At 54.2% G+C, this 20640-nt stretch overlaps 7 protein-coding genes across 7 annotated transcripts; 3 read left to right on the plus strand and 4 right to left on the minus strand.

The window, feature by feature from the left end:
• Positions 1 to 3365: 3365 nt before the first annotated feature.
• ACO1O0_007939 (uncharacterized protein) lies at positions 3366 to 4827 on the minus strand (the record flags this gene model as incomplete). The annotated part of the gene is made up of 5 exons (XM_083197305.1): positions 3366 to 4146; positions 4232 to 4355; positions 4426 to 4555; positions 4616 to 4719; positions 4824 to 4827. 5 exons carry the CDS (start codon positions 4825 to 4827, stop codon positions 3366 to 3368), a joined length of 1143 nt encoding a protein of 380 aa, XP_083046773.1.
• A 1629-nt stretch (positions 4828 to 6456) lies between these two features.
• Positions 6457 to 7707, plus strand: PKS18 (type III polyketide synthase; the record flags this gene model as incomplete). Its single annotated transcript, XM_083197306.1, has 1 exon — positions 6457 to 7707. The coding sequence occupies one exon, from the start codon at positions 6457 to 6459 to the stop codon at positions 7705 to 7707; it is 1251 nt and encodes a 416-aa protein (XP_083046774.1).
• A 326-nt stretch (positions 7708 to 8033) lies between these two features.
• Positions 8034 to 11694, minus strand: ACO1O0_007941 (uncharacterized protein; the record flags this gene model as incomplete). The annotated part of the gene is made up of 6 exons (XM_083197307.1): positions 8034 to 8399; positions 8455 to 9348; positions 9811 to 10272; positions 10327 to 10548; positions 10599 to 11503; positions 11568 to 11694. 6 exons carry the CDS (start codon positions 11692 to 11694, stop codon positions 8034 to 8036), a joined length of 2976 nt encoding a protein of 991 aa, XP_083046775.1.
• A 645-nt stretch (positions 11695 to 12339) lies between these two features.
• On the plus strand, positions 12340 to 14136 carry ACO1O0_007942 (uncharacterized protein; the record flags this gene model as incomplete). The annotated part of the gene is made up of 3 exons (XM_083197308.1): positions 12340 to 13018; positions 13105 to 13480; positions 13539 to 14136. 3 exons carry the CDS (start codon positions 12340 to 12342, stop codon positions 14134 to 14136), a joined length of 1653 nt encoding a protein of 550 aa, XP_083046776.1.
• A 56-nt stretch (positions 14137 to 14192) lies between these two features.
• Positions 14193 to 16386, minus strand: ACO1O0_007943 (uncharacterized protein; the record flags this gene model as incomplete). The annotated part of the gene is made up of 3 exons (XM_083197309.1): positions 14193 to 16062; positions 16119 to 16210; positions 16276 to 16386. The coding sequence occupies 3 exons, from the start codon at positions 16384 to 16386 to the stop codon at positions 14193 to 14195; spliced, it is 2073 nt and encodes a 690-aa protein (XP_083046777.1).
• A 289-nt stretch (positions 16387 to 16675) lies between these two features.
• ACO1O0_007944 (uncharacterized protein) lies at positions 16676 to 17784 on the minus strand (the record flags this gene model as incomplete). Its single annotated transcript, XM_083197310.1, has 3 exons — positions 16676 to 17549; positions 17610 to 17685; positions 17721 to 17784. The coding sequence occupies 3 exons, from the start codon at positions 17782 to 17784 to the stop codon at positions 16676 to 16678; spliced, it is 1014 nt and encodes a 337-aa protein (XP_083046778.1).
• A 478-nt stretch (positions 17785 to 18262) lies between these two features.
• ACO1O0_007945 (amidase signature domain-containing protein) lies at positions 18263 to 19987 on the plus strand (the record flags this gene model as incomplete). Its single annotated transcript, XM_083197311.1, has 3 exons — positions 18263 to 18431; positions 18489 to 18712; positions 18776 to 19987. 3 exons carry the CDS (start codon positions 18263 to 18265, stop codon positions 19985 to 19987), a joined length of 1605 nt encoding a protein of 534 aa, XP_083046779.1.
• Between the last annotated feature and the right edge of the window lie 653 nt (positions 19988 to 20640).

The raw sequence follows: 20640 nt of genomic DNA on the forward strand, positions 1-20640 counted from the left end.
TTAGATACTAGTCCACATTGTGTAGATCCCTCTCACTATCCTGAGCCGCGTGGTAGTTAAGGTTGGACCTTCTGGTCATGTGGAGCTACATGATAAGTGGTCAGCGAGAACACGGTACCAGCGAGAGATTAAACTAGAAACCTACGCTGTCCCGAAACTTTAGCAACTCCTCCACTGTTCTGTCGATTCTCCCAATGAATATGTCTTGCTGCTCTTCCGCGTGGGTAACAATATTGTCCCAGTTCTTTAGCAGTGTACTCTGGGTCGCCTCATCGAACCGCTCGAGGAGATCCGAGTCTAGACCAGGATATGTATTCTCCCATTTTCTCTGTGCACCCCGGAGCCCTTCAGGTAAGACTTTGATATGCTTGCGGAATGACCTGAGGACATGAGCGGTCAAGAAGTACTCTTTGGCTAATTAACCCGAGGGGCCAAACATGAACCTATTAAGCCTCCCTGGGGTTTTGCCTACGAGCACTTCATCCTATATTGATCTTAGTAGTGGGGCCTTTAAGTCACCTAGTTTCGGGTAGGTACATATCGTGACCTCACGGAGCCCCTCAATGTACTCTAGAGTTGGGTTCCAGCATCTGCTCCACTCTTCAATACTATGGCGAAGCTCTAGCTGGAAGAGTGCAACGCCGGAGGCTCCGTCAAGAGACTCTAATCCACTCTTTCGCCAGCCGATCTTAGAAGCATCAATACGAAGATAGAACGATTCTGATACAGAAATTACAACGGTGCTTGGGGATTGTGCAGGCATCTCTTCGCCTTTGTAGGATGTCGCACTCCTCATGCCAATCCACATCCGCTCTTCGAAGAAAGATAGATGCACGCCGCCTGTGGCTACTTCAATCGTGCGACGGTCATATCGGATACCGGAGCCCTTCCATGATTCCCGCCCTAGCTCATGAGCTGGACTGAAGAAAGGGAAGACGAATTGGAGATACATCCAAGAATCGGGAAAGGTCCCGAACGACCGCGAAAAAAAGCTTTATATCTTCCCCAGGTCCCCTTTGGCGGCAGAATCCATGCCGCACGTTTAACCACCAGGAGAGGTCCCGATCGTATCAGCTTCGACTTTCTTGGTAAGGTTTATCATTATGAGGGGTATCGTCGCAAGAACGGGCAAGGAATTACCCAAGGTTCCGCTCCGGTGAAACTCCTTTATAGGGCAAATTCAGTGCCTAGCCCTTGTATCAAAAGCTGAAACAGAATTGATATTCTAGAGCTAAGCACTAGGCGGGCGATCCAGAATGCCTCTATTCACTGGTGGGGGAGCAGATACCGTAGGACGTTTGCGTTTTGACTCTTCACGCGGCCTTGAGATCACTCCTCTCTTGTGATCTGTTAACAGCACTCTGACTACCTACCACGCAATATCTTGAAACAGGGAAGGGTGTATAAGGGGGCGGAAATAACTCACAAGAGGGTGCTTAATCGATGAGTGAAGCTGGCCATATGTGAGCCATAGGTCTTCAATCCAAACACCTTCGGAACTGGGTTGAGCTCCTTGGAGACCATCCATTCGAAAATTCGGATGTGTGGTGCCTCTGGATTATAGATCTTGTCTCCTCCCTGTTCCCTTCGCATGAGGCTGACAGTAGCATCTGGGCACGCAAGCATGCAAAAGCTCTACTGCTCGCTCTGCAGTTTCAGTTGCCGTCGCCCCTACGACGGAATACTTTCCAAATTGGGAGAATGGGAGGGAAAGCTGTCCCAAGTACGTCTCAAACTGGAGTATAGCTTCCCTGTCGGGTACATGACCGAAGGGTACGCGGATATGAAAGTCGCTCCCTGACATCCGTCCGCCGTCATGTTGGATGAAGCTTGTGGGTCCATTATTGAACTCCCCTATTGCTCCCGTCGAAGCGGATTAGACTTTGAAGATTTTTGAGATTTCCCTCGGTTGGCAGGCAGTAGCCGAGCTGAATAGAACTGGAAGTGGCTGACATGATGGATGGTGTGCGTGGTTAAACCTAGACGCTAATTATCTCTGTTCACAGAAAAGACAGATTTTAAACAGAGAAGAAGAAGGTGAGAAGGTATGGAGAGATGGAAGGAGGGGCTTCTACGATGACGGAAATGCTAACAGACCGTCATGCAGCCAACACGCAGCTAACCGCATACATGCAACCGTCCTATTTGCTGCCTCAATTGAAATGAATAACTTACAAACCCAGATTTTAAGGGATATCTGCCAATGGTAGATAACCGAACGGCACGTTGGGCTGCTTCCAGGGGTGCCAGCCACAAAGCTCCACCTATCCGTACAAGGAGAATAGATGGTGCGATAGACTGGAATTCACCCAAAGCATCTTAAGTCGAACCTGCTATGAAAGCTTACATGCGAATTAATCCCATCACTTCTCCATACATTCCTGGGTTGCAACTCCGTCGTAGTGGATTTAGACTAAAGCGAGGCTCTTGGGCTACGAAGATACACGCTCATCCCTCCCCTATACACCACGCACATTCAGTCTTCGCCGGATCAGTCGATACCATCTAGATGGCTTAGGCTATTTGCTCATAAATTCAATACAGGTTCTCATCTCTCAGAAAGACATTTTCACTCGCGCAATTACCTTACTTCAAACGAACATCTCTTTTCTCCTGTCTGGCCAGACTATAACCCGGAGCGACGACGAATCTGACGGATGTCGGATGCTATCTCCCCGATACTAAATATTTCATTCTAAATACCTTAGGGGACCCGAACTTTAAGAGAGATGAAATTAAATCAAAATTTGGATATACCGTCAGCTTTATCCAGCCTGGGATTATCCTCAAACAAGGCGGTAAGGTTCGCCCGGTAGAGGAGAAGGTGGTACGACTCGTCCAGGAATATCTTCCGAATATCATAGTTCCCAAAATTTATAGATCTCTTTATAATTTAAAGATAGTATTTACTATTATGGTTATATTAAGATGGAATGCATATCCGAAGCTCAAAATGTCCATCAAGGAGAAGTTCGAGGAAACCCTTCGGGCACCTCGGATAACATCACTCCTCGAATCCCGGGTTGAGATTACCAAAGCTCTGTTCTCTATAGAGGATGAATGATGGTTGAGAATTGTTATAACGGTATGATGTGGTCTATCATAGTGAAAAGACCGGTTAAAGATGTTTGGTGTTAGTGTATGAGGAGTGTTGTGGGAGATCTGACAGCTAATGGTTCATTTGTATGAACTGCTGAGTTTTGATTATAACTCTGATTGAATTCTAGTATATATCTATACCAGTACTACCTTGGGCAATAGCATAAGTCCCCGTCATCTTCAAGGTCCATCGCCATTCCCGAGGGATATAATTTCCTCTTAGAAAGGTTACCTTAGCCAGACAAGAGACAAGGCTAGCTAGATTTCTACTCAGGAATTTCACATTCAATGATGCCCTCAACACCGTGTCCCGGGTCCCAGAACTTGCAGATTCTCAGCCCACAGCGCCCCTCGAGGAGCTGACGCCAGTCACCCTCGGTCCGCTCCCGCGCGCTGAACAGCACCGCCATGTACAGATCCAGGTAAGTCGACTCCCAGTCGGCACCCGTCGGGGGGATGACATGCTCGTTGATCAGCAACTTACTGTATCCGGGCTTCATGGCCCCCTTGAGCTGCTTGATAATCTCGACGCACCGGTCGTCGGGGTAGTCATGCAGGATATGGTGCATGTAGTACGCTCGCGCCCCCTTAATGGGCTGCTCGGTCAGAAAGTCGTATGGCATACACTCAACGCCTTCCTCCAAACTGGTGATCTCGTCAAGGACGCGGGGGAGGTCTTGGAGAACCAGGCGGCCTGGCGCAGTGGGGAACTTGGAGTGGAACTCGGATAGATCGTGGCCATAGCCACCACCAATGTCAACGAGCATCACGGAGTCGCTATCCTGACTGTTAAAGTCGGAGATGAGATTGTCCTGCACGGGGTAGACTTCTGGATCCATCCAACTGGGTCGTCCGAGGCGATAGCCGCCCATGTGGTGGTTGAACTGCGTGGCATAGGGGGCGTTGGCCTGCATCCAGTCGAAGAAGCCCAATTCCGTGCGGTGGCCAAACTTCTGGGGGTTGTTGGCCAGGTCTCTGGGAGTCTGGTATTTGTTCATTCGGAGCCACTTGTGGAAGTTGGCAATTGGTTCGAGGCAGGCATAGGCACTACAATGTCACATATCACATTGTGGTCAGTCCCGCTCCCACGTGTCCATGTATGCGACAACAAGAATGGCCGTTGGAAACTCACTACAAGGGATACCCATCAGCGACGATGGGTATGGTCATGGCCTTGGTGAAATTGGTAGGCTTATACTCGTCAGGGCCTGTTTCGTGAATGTATCCCATAGCGGCAAGGTGTCTCAAGATACGGCCTACCGTTCGACATTAGTAAACATCAATGGTTGAGTTCTCTGTAAATCCGGTGCGGCCGAAGTAACCCACGTAAGATATCAGCCTCAAAACCCAGCCCCTTGGCCAGGGTCTCAACCTTCTTGGGGCTTCCCTTGTCAGCAGCCATCTGCCTGAATAGCCCAACATCATTGCCCAACGCAATGGAAAAGAAGGAGGCGGTCTAACGCCGCTGGAGTTAGCAGCGCACAATAGGGAGGACACATGATTCTGGGTTCCTCACTTGGGCGCCGACATGCTTCAGCATAGTCTCTCGTGGCGTCTCCAGCGCACGAACAAGAGAACGGGCCTTGTCCAAAAGGTGGAGGCGTCCTTCGCGGTCTCCATCTGACAAGTGGCCACCGAGAGTTGATATATCAGCGAGTAAAGAAGGGACGGCTCCCATGTCACAGGGGGCTGATGCGATGGAGATGTCTACCACGTCCACGCACCCATTGTTTCCGTTTGCTCCGTTTGCTCCGTTAGATCCGTTGGATCCGTTGGATCCGTTGGACCCGTGGGTCATACTTTCGGATGCTGTCATTGTAGTGTCTAGTCACGAATTGAGAAGTGGGATAAAGAGTTAGAACTGTGTCTTCTCACATTATTAGACAATGCTTGTCGGGGACATCCTTTGAGACTTATAGTTAGGTGGCCTGGAATTTGAACCTCGCTCGGCTAATGAATCTCGCTTGGGATTGAGTAATCATTTTGTGATCCGTATCGATCATAGAGGCTTTGAATCCCAACTGGCCCGAGCTGGTGATAATCGTTCCCCCCCCCCCCCCCCCCCCCACCCGAGCTCTATTGTCCCTCTATTGTCCCAAAGGAAGGGCGCTATGCTCTGGGTATGCCATTGGATTCCGACAAACTGGTTGGAGGCTCAATTGGCCCGAGGCCGTCCATGGATGGTTCCGTATTGGTCAAACGCTGCGTCTCTTGGCGCGCTGTTTTTGCAATGGACCCAGACCGGCATCGACCTTTTCGGGGCAAACACGTCTAATTTCAAATTCAAAGACGCAGGGGGAGGGCGGAACTGTCCATGAGGCAGTGGGAGGGGTAACTTCCACCATGGCCCGAGCATCTGGTCTTAATACCATTCATGTCGACAACCCGGTCTTACTGGTGAGGCTAATAAAGAGTCCAACTGCAGAATAACGCTGGGCGATGGCATGCCATTGGATAAGATCCGATGCCCGGGCCATACAGCCCGTGTTTGCATCGGTCGTCAATAGCAACGTCCAGTGATCAATAGATATTGTCATTGCCTCTGGAATGTCGAGAACTTGATCCTATTGGGGAGGAAGTATGTGCTTGGGCCATCTGACAGACTCATGAATACTTGTCAATGGGTTTGCGACTAGGCCGGGGTGCCGACATGATATCAGATACTCAGCCAGTGTTGGAAAGCACCCCTCCACTACGCGGCTGGGAAAATCCTGTTATCATGGTGAGCTTTTTGTTCTCATTCCCGTCGTTCCCGTCCATACTACACGTGATATCGAGTACATGCGGTGTGACATACTTCTCGTGGAGGGCTTCCTTGGTCTGTCTCATATGGGCTGTGGGCACTGTGTACGGCGGCCCTGGATTGTATGCAGTGAATCAGAAACTGATTTATCAGCTGCATGAAAGCCAATCTAGTTAAATCAAGTGTGAGATGGGCATCATAATACTAAGGGAGCGGCACCTTGGGGGAAGAGGCCCAAACGAGGGGCTATTCCCCTTGTGGCGAATCGAGGCGTTGTAACTTCGCCTCTGGATGGAGGTGCTCGTACTCGGGGAAGATGTGACCTAGGCCGGTGTGGTGATTATGAATTCCTAGAGTACTCCATCACCAACAAGCTGAACCTGTGCCGTGTGGGGGAAGTGCACGAGTAGGTAGCTATATTAGAGCTAGTAAGCGTAGAGGGTTGAAGCAATGGGCCAGCCTATATGATCAGCAGCAGCCCGTGAAAAACTCGTTGTCTTTGAATACTAGAGTCAGCATAATCAACTAGGCAAGTCTCGAGCGTCCTGAACACTGATTCCATGGTGCTGGTTTTCACATACTAATAATTTCGGGAATAGAGGGCACTCAACACCATGAAGTCCATAGAGACTGCGAATATGCACGTGTTCGTGAAGAAATTGGTATCGACGCTGGGCTACGGAGCCACAACAAATATCAGAGACACGCTGAAACACGGATCGTTGAAGACTCGAGCAAACACAAACGACAATGCTACCCTAACAGTGCCACCAGCGACGATAGTCATCGAGGGCATCGCCACTGGAGTTCCAGAGTCAATGAAGAAGCAAAACGACACAGCAGAGGTTGTCATCTCTCTGCTCAACTCGCCCCCAGAGCAACAGGAGCGCATCCGCCGTCTCTACGCCAAGACACGCATCGACAAGCGCCACATGGCTGTGGACCCCTTGAGCCCTGCCTTTGACAGACGCATGGCGATCCGGAAACGCATGGACCTCTTTCTCGAGCACGCGGTGCCCCTTGCGGTGGAGGTCTCGCTTCGTGCCCTGGCAAGTGCCCGCGTCGGCAACCATGCTGAGGATATTGGGCTGCTTGTGCTGGTTACTAGCACGGGATTCGTGGCCCCTGGAGTCGACGTTGCTGTTGCACAGGGTCTCGGTCTCTCGCCATCGGTTGCGCGCGTCGTTGTTAACTTCATGGGGTGTGCGGCCGCCATGAACGGACTACGTGCCGCTGCAGACTACGTGCGCTCTCATCCGGGCTCGAAGAAGAAGGCGCTGGTGTGCTGCGTTGAGCTGTCTAGCGTCAATGCTGTCTTTGCTGACAACATTAACGACTTCATCATCTCGAGCCTGTTCGCCGATGGATGCGCTGCCATGGTCGTGGGCCCCCTTGGGGAGGAATTAAAGCCCGGCCAAGTCATTATCCGCGACCATTTCAACTGTCTGGTGGATGGCACGCATGACGGAATCACCCTCGGCATAAACGACACGGGAATAACATGCGAACTGTCACCCAAGCTTCCCTCATACATCTATGGCGGCCTAGCTCCTGTGATTGACAAAGCGCTGGACTCAAATGAAATGGCCAAGTCGGACGTACAGCTTTGGGCGATACATCCTGGTGGGCCCAAGATTATCGAGGAGTCCGTCCGTGGTCTCGGCTTAGACAGTGCCGTGGCGGCCACAAGCTGGGATGTGCTGAGTGAGTTTGGCAACATGCTTAGTGCATCTCTGCCCTTTGTACTGGAGCGCATGGTGGGAAAGGCTAGGCTGGGGAGGAAAAATTCGACAGGTCTGGCCTTTTCCTTTGCCCCGGGGGTGACAGTGGAGGGTCTACTCTTTGAAGTGGTTTGTAGCGGGTGACCAGTGGACAGCCATCATTGATGTCACAGTTTATTTGGGCTCTATGGGCAGATTGGTTTCCATGTCGTTCATCTCTTGTCACTCTCTTCTGTTTGAACTTTCCTAGAGAATTCCATAGTCTTGCGTCAGCGCCTGTGAGACTATAGTGGGGTGTCAGCGTTTAGGTATATCAGGTTGGAACAAAAAGCATCACTTATAATTCAACTAATAACTGTGCCACAAGTAAAGCATAATTGGTATAACGAATATGATACCTTTTACAATTAATTTAATAACTCGAACAGACATTTAAATAGCCCAAGCTGTTATTCTTCTCGGAGAGGGCTTTAATGATTGTTGACCCCCATTGTCTCGTCCCTCGTCTGCTTCAAAAACGGAATCAAGGCGGAACCACCAGTCCCCTTCAAATTCTCACCATCGGTAGCCTCAAAGCTAGAAGATGCTGCATCGTCGGCCTGTGGACTCACGTCGTCCTTGGCCGCCTGCAGAAGACGAGCCGGCCGAATTATGTACTTGGACACGACGGCAATATGCGAGCTGCGCCATTGCCGGAGCTGCTTTATGCAGTCGTCAAATGCACCGCAGAGCGCCTCGTCGGACATGTTCTTCTGCACAAAGGAGCGTATGGCGGGGAGCTTGGATACCTCCTCGAGAAACTCCCTGTGCTTGCCAGGCATATAAGACCTCATAGTCTGTCATCGTCAGCCCTGATCTTAACGCAAGTCATTGATGTCCGTTGTTACTTACCTCAAACATTGACTCCGACTTGTCACCTGGGGATTCGTGCTCTACTCCCAGCACGAGATCTAGGTACTGGAATAGGCTGCTCTGCGCTGCACTGCCCCCGATGCACTTGACCACCTCCTCTGATCCGTCTCTCCTCTGGAAGACAAAGCCCCTTGGAAGCCCCCTATCTTCCATACCCTTTCCACCGCCGAAAAACGGCCGTAGTTCGTTATAGAACATTCCGGCGTCGAGCGTCGAGTACAACTTAGGCAGGTGCGCCTTCATCCTCACGATAGTCTCCGTGGTCCGGATTAGCGCCTCCCGCACTGTCCCCGAGTTACCCTGCTGCGCTGCCATCACGGCGTCTAGAAGCAAGGCGACGAGCGGCCCGCCTTCGGCCTCGATGAGGACGGGGACGTGGTAGAAGGCGTCCTCGCCGCGGCTTCCAGTGAACGACCCCACCGACTCGAGCTGCTCGAGCCCAAAGAATTCGGTGCTAGTCGTTCCATGGGCGGAGCTTCCTAGCCTCCAGTTCCACAGGCACAGTCCAGCGTAGCTGAGTACTGGCTGCATGGCGAGTTCATCGCAAACGTGGAGGAACGGCTCCGAGAGCTGAGGCGGAATGACCTCGATGGGACTGAGGCCGGCCGCATCGCCCCAGACGTAGGCATGGATCAGGAATGCCAGGACTACGTACGCGCGCTGCTGGTCCAGTTCTGATAGGAGATCGGCAGGATCTATGTAAGGAAGTTCATCAATCTCGGATCGGAGAGACCGCGACGAGATGAGCTCTGGGAGATGGTTGGCGAGGTCGTCCCATTTTACGTATCGGGTATTGGTGAACGAGGTCACGGGCGGGTTGCGTGAGAGGAATCCCAGTTTAGGGGAGATGCCAAATGCATCGAGTTCCGGGATCTGAAAAGTCATGAGAAGTTGGGGTTGATAATGTTCAGTTATGGTGGCGATGGGTGGTAGGGACTCGCCCTGCCGCTGTCGCAGCACCTCTGGGCATCCTTATAGAGAAAGCCCATTAGTTTATTTTTAGGAATAGTTGGCATGAAATTGACGTGGAAGGGTAAAAATCGAATGGCGCCCTTTCAGCTTTCAGCGCGCCCTTGGCTTGACGACTGGGGCCACGGACACGAAGTACGAAGTACATATACGGGAATAACGGGGTGCACCGGCGACCGGCCCCACATTCTCGGGGCGGGTCGGGGTGGAGACGGAGCGGGAGTGCCCCCATTGTACACTGGAATCACGATCCCTGTGCAAGCACCATTTGGCAAATCCCCAAATTCAATAACACCAATGCTCGTTCGCTAACCGTCAATATGGAAAAAATACATACCTAATGCACCTTCGTGTCTCCGGTTAGACACTATACTTCTCGCTCACCGACTGCTGCGCCGAGCCCTTCAGACCATCTTGGTCCTCCGGAGTGACCGCGCGGATAATCCCTCTAATGGTGTCAGGGCTCTCCCGCTCCAGAAACCCTTCCGACTCCGCCATGGCCTCAAACCCCATCGGCCCATCCACCACCGTCGTCGGGTACACGGGCAGCGGCCAGATTAGGCACGCCGCGTAGTACACGGTCGCCCCCATCAGCAGTGAGAGCAGGAAGCCCAGCCGATACATGTTCTTGCTGGCGTCGTTGACTGCGTCCGGGTCGAGGTTTCCTGCGATGCCATGCACCGTGAAGGCGACGCCGGCTACCCAGGCCGCGATGGCCCGGAAGTTCCAGCCGTTGTGGTAAGTGTACGGCGCATCAGGGTCCTTGGTGAAGAGGCTGGGGACATGGAAGTTGCCCCGGCGAATGACCCAGTAGTCCACAATCATAATCTGTTTCTTGTCAGCATTGGAACGCAAGCCGTGACTTCTGAGCAATTTACTTACACCACACGTTGGCATCAGAAAGACGGTGTACGACCCCAGGAATGTGAGGAACGACTGCGCGCTGGCAATTATCTTCCAGGGTACCAGCAGCGGCGCCAGTGCAGCGCAGATGACCTGGCCGCGGACAATGTTGATCCATCGTGGCCATAGCCCGCTGACGTCTGCACCGACAGGTAGCGAGTTGGAGCCAGCGTTGGTTGCGATGATAGCCAGCATCATTCCCTGCAAAAGTTAGCGTCCACACTCCTCATTAATCGGACAGGAGAGCTTACGGCACTCGCAAAAAAGACACCCGCGCGTGCTCCCGGCCCCCAGTACTCGGTGAGGATACGGTCATACAGATCCCAGACATTCCAGTACGTCTCGCCTAGGAACCCGGCCGCAGCACTCGTGGTTCCGCAGCTGAGGAACATGACGAGGACCTTGCTGATGAGGATGCCCACGCTCTGGGACCACGTCGCCTGCTCGGGCTTGGTCGCGTAACGGGCGACGTCAGGCTGGTTGACGAGGATGGGGCAGAGAGCCGCCATGACAGAGTTGATGGCCTGGATCATGGGCCAGATGAGGGCTGAGCCCGCTAGGGGGGCTCCACCGAGCTCCTTAAAGTCGCCGAGGGAGCCCCCGTTCATGTGGACGGCCCAGCCCAGGACGCCGAACAGGCCAGCCGTCGAGGCAACGGCCTTCACGACGAAGAGGTGGCGCAGCGTGGTGGGGTGCAGGAACATGACGGGGAACTGCAGGATCCAGAAGATGAAGAACGCCAAGAGATTCTTGGAGGTAATGCCCGCGCTGGCGGGTAGTTGGTTGGGGATGTTGTTCCAGGCAGAGCCGAAGACGGCGCGCAGCAGGACCGAGGTCAGCATCCCCCCGTAGAAGGACTGGGTGGCAAAGTAGATGATGGCGACGGAGGCGCGCACGACGATGAAGAGCTTGGAGCCCGAGACACCGGCGGCGGCGCGGATGTAGACGGGGAAGCCGATGTGGTAGCGGGTGGCTCCGCGAGAGTTGAGGATGACAACGACGCTGAGGATGGCGGAGCCGATGACGGCGGCGATCATGCCGTGCCACCATTGAAGGCCTATGGTGAGGAGCGTGGCGCCGAGGTTGTATGAGCTGGGCGAGAAGGTCTGGGTGAGGTAGTAGGAGAAGAAGTGGAGGGCGTTCCATGTGCGATGTTCTGTTCTGGATGTTAGCATGGAACACTAGAGAGTTGCTGGAGACATCCGAATCAATTGACATACCAGGAGGGGTCGGTAGCAAATCTTCATTAAAATGTGCCCTGCCTTCCTCAGGCCATTCTTTCGTCTGCAGCGCCTTGACAAGTTCCTCTTTCGAGGAGGTGGCCCTCTTGAGCCTCTGCAAGACCATGATCAACTGATGCTCAAGATCGCAGACCAGTTAAGAATAAGGTTCGATTATATTTCGGACAATGATGTATAATTCTTGAATTCAGGAGCAATATGAATATGAAAGTGTGAACAATATTTGATTATATTTAAAACCTGGGGAGGACTACTGCTACAAGTACACAAGGATTGACTGCTAGACGTACAATGGTTAATGATGATCCAGATAAGGTAGCAAGGAAAGAATTGAGACGCACTCGATTGAACCCCAGCCGCCACACTGCAATCACATGGGCCAAGCGGCTCTTATCAAGAATGTGGCAGCGGCTGTCTTTATCTTACGGTGGGCCCTTGTCGATCGGATCTGATCGGAGGCTCCGAAACAGGAACGGGACCGATAACACGGACCGGAGTCGGACTTGTCATCGCCATGGCGGTCAAGAGCCGCTAAGTCGGATGACCGAGTCAATTACAGTCGATTGCCTTCTTCAGTCCTTCTCGTGCCGAATCGCCTCGGAGCGTCGGACCAGAGCTGGACCCATCGGGGCTCCGACGACCCCGGTGGCCCAATTCAACAGCCCTCGGAATGTATTATAGCCGGCTTCGACCACCAACTGGCCATGTAAATGCCCACGAACAAGGCGCCAGCCCTGAATCAACACCTAGGATGAACGACAGGACTACCGTCGCGGAGCGCGCCCTCCATGACCAGACCAACATCCTCCCGCGGTCTCAGCTCCTCGTCGTCTTCGCCACCCTCGCCACGACCCTGCTCATCACCTTCATCGACCAGAATGGCATCAGCATCACCCTTCCAACCATCGCTGAGGACCTCGACGCCGCCGACACCATCTCCTGGGCTGGCACCGCCTCGCTGCTCGCCAACACTACCTTCCAGATGCTCTACGGGCGGCTGTCCGACATTTTCGGCCGCAAGAATGTCTTCCTCGCTGCTGTGGGCCTCCTCTCCGTGGCTGATCTCTTGTGTGGGCTCTCTCAGAATGCTGCCATGTTCTACGTCTTTCGAGGCGTGGCAGGTATCGGCGGTGGGGGCATCACCAACCTGGCCATGATCATTGTCAGCGACGTCGTGACTCTCGAGCAGCGCGGCAAGTACCAGGGCATCATCGGCGCGACGGTCGGCCTGGGAAACATTGCAGGTCCGTTTCTAGCGGCTGCGTTAGTTGACAGGGCCACCTGGAGGGCCTTCTTCTATATGCTCGCGCCGCTGGGGGCCATCGCGGGCGTCATCTCCTATGTGTTTTTGCCTAACAAGCCGCCCACGGGAGGTTTCCGTGAGAGCGCGCGCAAGATTGATTATGCGGGCTCGCTCATGTCATCTATCAGTGTGATATCACTACTAATTCCCATCTCTGGTGGTAAGATGTCACTGCCTGGGTTAAGGTTAGGGTCATTGCTGACGAGGAAATAGGAGGCGCGTACTTTGAATGGAACTCACCGTTGGTCATGGCCCTCCTTGTAATTGGAGTCATATCCATGGCCGTGTTCATTGGTATTGAGTGGAAGTTTGCCAAGCTGCCCATGATGCCCGTCACCATCTTCCACAACACGGCTGTGTGCACCATGCTGATCCAGAGCTTCCTGTTTGGCGCCGTTTACCAGTCTTATCTGTACTACATACCGCTCTATCTGCAGAACGCCCACCAATTTTCCGTTATTACCTCGGCGGGCATCTACGTTGCGCTTGTTGCCTTCCAGACTCTTCTTTCTGTGCTCTCTGGCCAGTATATCTCTAGGCGGAAGCGGTATGGCGAGGTTCTGTGGGTTGGCTTTGTCACCTGGACTCTGTACGTATCCTCATGATGATATCGTTGAGTATTTATATCTAGTGCTGACCTTGAATAGTGGCGCCGGACTTACCCTCCTGTACACACGCTCATCATCCCCTGGCGTGATCATTGCGCCCCTGATCCTCATTGGTATCGGTGTGGGCTGCATCTTCCAGCCTACCCTTGTGGCCCTGCAGGCGCACTCGCCCAAGTCGCGCAGGGCGGTCATCATCTCCAACCGCAACTTCTTCCGCTGCGCTGGCGGTGCCGTTGGGTTGGCCGTATCTGCAGCCGTGCTGCAGTCATCTCTGCGCTCCCGTCTACCCAGTGAGTACGCCTATCTGGCCAACAGCACGTATGCGCTTCCTTCAAACCCGACTTCTGGAGGGGACTGGGAGGGTGTGCTGGATGCCTACATGTATGGAAGCCGGGCGGTATTTATTCTACAGGTGCCCCTTATCGGGATCTGCTTACTAGGCTGCCTCCTGGTGCGGGATCGGGGGCTGGAGCCGATTGACGACATGATCAAGGAGAATGACGCTGCTGCCGATGCTGAGAAGGGTACAGAAACTGTATTCTCAGGTTCAGAAACCAGCAAGGAGAGCTCCATATTGCGAGATATGACATCTGCCCCATTACCAAAAGAGCGCGGACACAAGGCACCAGTAATATAGATCTTAATATTCCTTATTGAACAATAATGGCAAAGATTCATCAACATGCTTTCATCTCATTGTGGCTCTGCCAGGTTCTGCAGCATCTCGAAATCAGGCATCCAAACCGGAGAGCTCCCGTCCTGGTCGATCCAGTTGGCCAGCTCCATGACAATCGGCCATGTCTCACCCCCATGGCCGCTGGCAATACCTCCACCTCCTGGATGCGTACCGTCACAGACTTCTCCTCGCGTCCTTGCGTGTTCGCCATGCCCAACCACCTTCCCCTGCGTCCCGTCTCCTCCCCCATCTAACCCCCCCTCACCGGGCGTCTGCCCCCTCGCCCCCCTCAAACTCGTCTCATCACCATTCAGCTTCCCCATCGCTGCATTCACCAACACCTCAAACGCATCCCTATAGCGCCTCACCCACTCCGCCCTCTCCCCCATGACGAACAGCACCAGCGAGCACGCCCTCACATCGTCCGCCAGCGCCGCGCTCCACACCGCGTGTGTCCACCGCCACAGCCCGTACACGAGCGTCATGCCCGCCACAAACACCGTCTGCACGGCGATGAAGCTGTGCCCGTAGTCGAGGCTCTGGTGCAGCCGCTTGTGGGCCTGGCAGATGTCGCCCGCGGCGCGCAGGCACAGGCCGTGGTAGGCGTCCTGCGGGGTCAGGACCGGGAGGAAGGGCTGGATGAGGAGGCGCACGGCGCGGTGGTAGTGGAGCATGGGGTAGTTGACGTGGGGGGAGCCGGGGGGGATGCAGGAGAGGAGGGAGGCGCGCCAGGTGGTGAGGGAGTCGTAGAGGAGGTCGAGCTTGGGGCGGAGGGAGGGGAGGGGCTTGTCGGCGCGGTAGATGGAGTGGTGGATGCGTGACTCTATGCGCCTGAGGCGGAAGAGATGTAGGGCCACGGGCGACATTATGGACGGAGATGCCGTGGTGGTTGGTGAAGCAGGAAGGCTATGAGGGCTCTGGGACTCCATTGACAGGGTGGGCAGAGGCACATCAATCTGTCGGTCTGAGATGCTCAGTGGCCTGCCGAGTGATATGGCAATGGTGCGCTCGAGGGAGTAAACTGTCCAGAAGAGACGACGGCGCCTGTCAACCTCATCAGGTGGAACACGGCGCTCGTTCCCTCTGCGGTGCATCCCGAGATCGATACAGGTCCGCATGGCCAGGCCAATCATGTACCACATGCCATGGCTCGACGCCGAGCGGAGGTGGTATATGACGAGCAGCGTCATGGCCTCAATGTTCTGCACGGTGCGCGACTCGCGTGCTGCCGAGATGTGCTGCAGGGCTGCCATGTAGAAGCCCTCAGGGGAGAGACACGATCTCTTGTCCGTCAGCTGAACAAGAGTCGCCCCGATGGCGTAGATGAGGTACAGCTTGAAGATGCCAAACCGTTCGTCCTTGGGTATATCCCTGAGAGGGGACGCCGCCAGTTCGTGTCTGCTCTCGTGGAGCTGCCAGAGCTCCTGGGGGTCCAGAAAGGGATACCGCGGGTGCAGCTGCATGAGATACGCCCGTATCATCTTGGAGCCGGCCTCGCCGCTGGGGGGCTCCTTGATGCTCTGGGCCATGAGCTCGTCGATCTTGATGCGCTTGGCCCTGCTGCGATTGTCTGATGCGTCTGTTGCGTCTGCTGGACTGGCGGCCTCGGGGAGGGACTTGTTCCACACGGTGGCCTGCACCATTTCGTTGAGGATGGTGGCTAGGGACATGCCCGAGGAGGGTCCCAGATAGGCGGGCTCTTCAGGGTTTCCCAGAGAGATGAGGGCGACAATGTCGCTCAGGGCATTGTTGCTGGTCCCAAGATGTGATGTTACCGATGGAGCTGGAGTCGCTCCTGTGGTCTTGGCAGCGTCATTGTCTCTGCCTTGGAGCTCGCTAAGCTTGGTCTCGAGAAAGGCGACCCGGTCCTCCAGGGCGTGGGTGTACCTTGGGGGCGTCAGTCAACGACTCAACAGGAAATAAACAGGATATACCCGACTTACGCCGCTGGGAGTGTCTCCTCGGCGACAATGGCCTTGTCGCATGGCGATCCGGATTTCCGACAGTTGGAGCAGATGGGCAGCTGGTCATCGCACTGATGGGCAGTCAGATCTATACTTGATCCATGATGACATGACCTAGTCAATCTAGTCGATCTACCTTTTGCTTCCGGCCCTTGCATCTAGTGCACGCCGTCCTGCCTCTCTTCTTGGGGTTCGGAGGCTCCGACGCTCCGGTTGGCGATGTACGTTGAGGACACGGATCAGACATGATAACTCAAGGCCGTCGTAGCAAACTGCATCAATGATCTAGATCCCCATGCCACAAGATTCTGGACACATCCGACTTCATATCGGACTCCACCGTCGAGGGTCGGAGGCGGCTTATCATGCCAAGTCCACGATCGGGGATCAGCGGAGCACTGATAGCACATCGGACCATGTCCGACGCCTTATCATCGAGGTCCGACAGCGCATAATGTATGCATCATGTGCATGCATCGTGCAGATCAGTCGTGCAGAATTCATCGTCATCGGATTAATACAATGTCGTACACTAGCTATGTGCTCTTCTTCCTCCAAGCGCCATTCGGCTTATACGGAAACTCGGCCCTCATGTGCTTGGCAATGTCCCTCCGCGTCGTCACCCACACCCCCGGCTTCTCTTGAACGTACAGCATAAACTTGCGCAGCGCTTCTGATCGCCCTGGCTTGCCGATGATACGCGTGTGCAGCGGGATGTTCATCATCTTGCCGCCCTCGCGGTACAGGCAGTCAAACGTGTTCTTGAGGTACTGCTCGTACGTCTCGGCCACCGAGCTACCGAACCCGGGGGACATGTGGAACTTGCCGTCGTTGCAGTCGTAGTTGTAGGGTATCAGGAGGAGTCCCTCGCGCTTCTCCTCAGGGAGGTCCTTTTCCCAGGGAATGTCCTGCCAATACGGCACGTCGTCGTTGTAGCACTCAGACGACCACAGGAACTCGGCGCCCAACTCTTTCCAGACCTGCGGGAAGACGAGAGGCGTGTTGGGCGTGCCGCGTCCAAAGTAGGCGCCCACGGGCATCTCTCCCGACGCCTCCCTGACCATGATGATGTTCTCCTTGATGTACTCCTTCTCCTGCTCCATGGTGTAGTCCCAGATGTCGAGCCACCGCAGCCCGTGGATGGCAATCTCGTGGCCCTCGCGCACCAGCGCCTTGGCGTACGTGGGATTGCGCTTCAGTGCCCACCCGACGGCGTAGGTGGTGAAGTTCCAGCCGAACTCCTTGAAGAGGCGCAGGATGCGCCATGAGGCGGCGCGGCTGCCGTACTCGTAGTCGTGCTCGGCGTTGAGGTACCGAGCGCCCTCCTTGTGCCCACCCGATGCGCCCTTCTCCCAGAGATACGGCTCTGAGTGAGGGTCGCCATCGAGGACATTACGTTCGCCACCCTCCCTGGGGATGCATTCAGTATTTATTTATTTTTCAGCTGTACAATTTGATGCGACCGCTTACTCGTAATTGAGGACAAAAGAAACGGCGATGCGGGCTCCGTTTGGCCATTGGGGATCGAACCCCTCCTCTCCAAAACCTGTGAGACGGTGTTAAATAAGGGATTAATTAGACGGGGGATCGAAGACATGCCTTCAAAGTCCCGAGGGACTTGATAGTCCTCGTCAATATTAACCATTTTCTTTGTTTTCTTTGAAGCGTATGAAACACAGTAGAGGAACGGTGATACAGTCGAGATATTTGATCACCTGCATTCTTTATACGGGCAATCCCATGTCCGAACCTCTATCAGCCCGATACCTTCATTTCATGCTTCGTGAATCACCCGCAGTCGTAACGGTCGGTATCTGGCGATAAGATCGGAGCCACTGGCGGGGCTCCGATGGGTCCTGACCCTCCGATGGCTTCGGCAACCATGTCGGTAATAATCAGCTTGGTCCGATCCAGCTGATAAGACTCGGCACGTTTGCACCCTTTTGGAGCTTCCCTGAGAGGTACTGCAAGCACAGTCGGAGTGTCCGAAAGGGCCCGATAGGCGTGCCACGTGAGACGATGTCCGATGTCGTCCAACACAGTTATGAATACATGTACAGCAGTATAGTCCTCGTCCCCCGATTGAAACAGCATACTACATTTCGGTTTAAAGAACCGCCAACATGTCGGTCTTCTCACTAGATGTCCAGAATGGCAATCCCGTTACGCGCCAAACGATTGATGATTTATGCCAGACCCTGGGCGTCGCGCTCAAGGATGAGGAAAAGGGCGACTATGAGCGGCTGTTGGGCATCTTCCACGAGTCTGTCGAGGCCCTGATGGCAATGCCAGGTGCGTGAGCTTTTGCCTGTTTGATGTTCAGGGTAGTATGGTCCTAACGCAGCCAAGACTATGTGCCGCCTGTGGATCTCGAAAGGTTTCCCCGAGAAGATGTGAGGTTCCCAGACCCAGACGATAATCCCATTGGTGCGTGGGCATGGCGGTGTCGCATCCAGGACAAGAAGAAGTCTGGTGGACTACTGGCGGGTAAAACTATTGCAATCAAGGACAATATTGCTGTCAAAGACGTCCCCATGCTGTTGGGGACTGATTTTATCAAGGACTATACACCAGTAAGTTTCAAGTCCCAGGGAACTTGGCAAATTGAAACATGTATAAAGCTAACGTCGACCCAGAATCTGGATGCCACATGTGTCACACGTCTCCTAGAGGCCGGAGCTATTATTGAGGGCAAGTCTGTCTGCGAAAACATGTGTCACTCGGCCACCAGCAGCTCATCCGGTACCGGCCACGTCCACAACCCCTACGCCAGGGGCTACAGCAGCGGAGGCAGCTCCAGCGGCTCGGGAGCCCTCGTGGCCAACGGCGACGTCGACATGGCTATGGGTGCTGACCAGGGCGGCTCAATTCGTGTTCCTGCCGGGTGGTGCGGTCTGTACGGCCTGAAGCCTACCTTTGGCCTGATCCCCTACACTGGCTGTGGATCTAATGAGCCCACCAACGACCATGTCGGCCCTATGACGAGGACTCTACTCGACAATGCTCTAATGCTCCAGGTTGTTGCTGGTAACGACAACATTGACGACCGTTCCTTTGCCGCGCCATCCCCCACCAACACCCCTAAGTACCACGAGAAGCTGCTAGCCCTCGAAACCCCCACGGATCTCACCGGCGTGCGCATCGGCGTGCTCGTCGAGGCCATGAACCAGCCCTCCATCGAGCCACGCATCAAGGCCTCCGTCGAAGCCGCCATCCAAGGCTTCCGCGAGCTCGGCGCCACTGTGGAGGAAGTCTCCATCCCACTGCACTCCCAGGGCGCCGCCATCTGGACCGCCATCAGCAAAGCCGGTGGCTACTACGCCAAACGCAATCTCAACTTCGGCCGCCGCGGCCACGTTATGACAGACCTCAATGCCAAGTTTGACACCCTTACCCAAGAGCAGTGGGACAACGCGTACGTATCCTCGCGCAACATCTACCTCAACGGCCTGTACGCGCAGCAGCAATACCCGGGCCTCCTCGGCAAGGCGACCAACCTGAGCCGCAAGCTGCGCGACGACTACGACGCGGCGCTGGCGCGCTTCGACGTGCTGGTGGCGCCCAACCTCCCCTACGTGGCCAACTCGCACGCGCCGTACGAGGCGTCGGGGCTGGACAAGATCGCCAAGCAGGTCGGGCTGACGGCCAACACGGCGCCGTTTGACCAGTCGGGACACCCCGTGCTGGCCATGCCGATTGCGATGCTACCCATCGAGGAGGGACCGCTGGTGGGTTCGGGGACGAAGCTGCCGGTGAGCATGCAGGTCATTGGGCGGTGGTGGCGCGAGGAGGATGTGTATCGCGTTGCGTATGCGTGGAGCGAGAAGTTTGACTGGAGGGAGAGGTGATGATCACTTGGAGAGACTGGTCCCTGTATAGCCTGCATTTTATCAAGACCTAGCATATGACCATACCTAGTGGGAAATACGTCGACCTCTTCACCCGAGTCCAATAGCTGTGGTCCAAATTAGTCACAACAACTATGAGAAATATGTCGTAGCGCATAATCTATATAAACTTTTAGGTTTGTATAGTTCTGAAGAAAATAGGAAATATCTATTAATGGGAACGCATCCACGCCACGTGTCTACTTTTAGGTTAATGGTAAAACTTTAGGTTACTTGGATTAGCTTTGGCTGCCTGGTACGGAACATATACTGCATCAGTTTAAAATTCGTACGAACCCCTATATAGTTTCTTATATTCAAGCCACTGTGAGACTTAGTAGTAACTACTACCAGTGAATACCGGCCGCTGGGCAAAGTATACTCTGTTCTTTTTTAGCCCTTTGTAGTACGGGGTGGATCAATAACCCTGTCAAGTCTTACTTCAAGTTCACACGTACCTATCGTATCCGATTATACCTGGTGGGAGATACAAAATCTATTACAATTAATAAATACTTGCCTGTGAAGCAAATTGTCAAGTGTCATCCATCGTGGCTCCAGTAGATGACTGGCGACAGCTCAACTCGTCTCCAGTTGTAATGGTGCAGAGAGGG

This window comes from Amphichorda felina (assembly GCF_050947745.1).
Source record: "Amphichorda felina strain 45539 chromosome Unknown scaffold_8, whole genome shotgun sequence".
Lineage (NCBI taxonomy): Eukaryota > Fungi > Ascomycota > Sordariomycetes > Hypocreales > Bionectriaceae > Amphichorda > Amphichorda felina.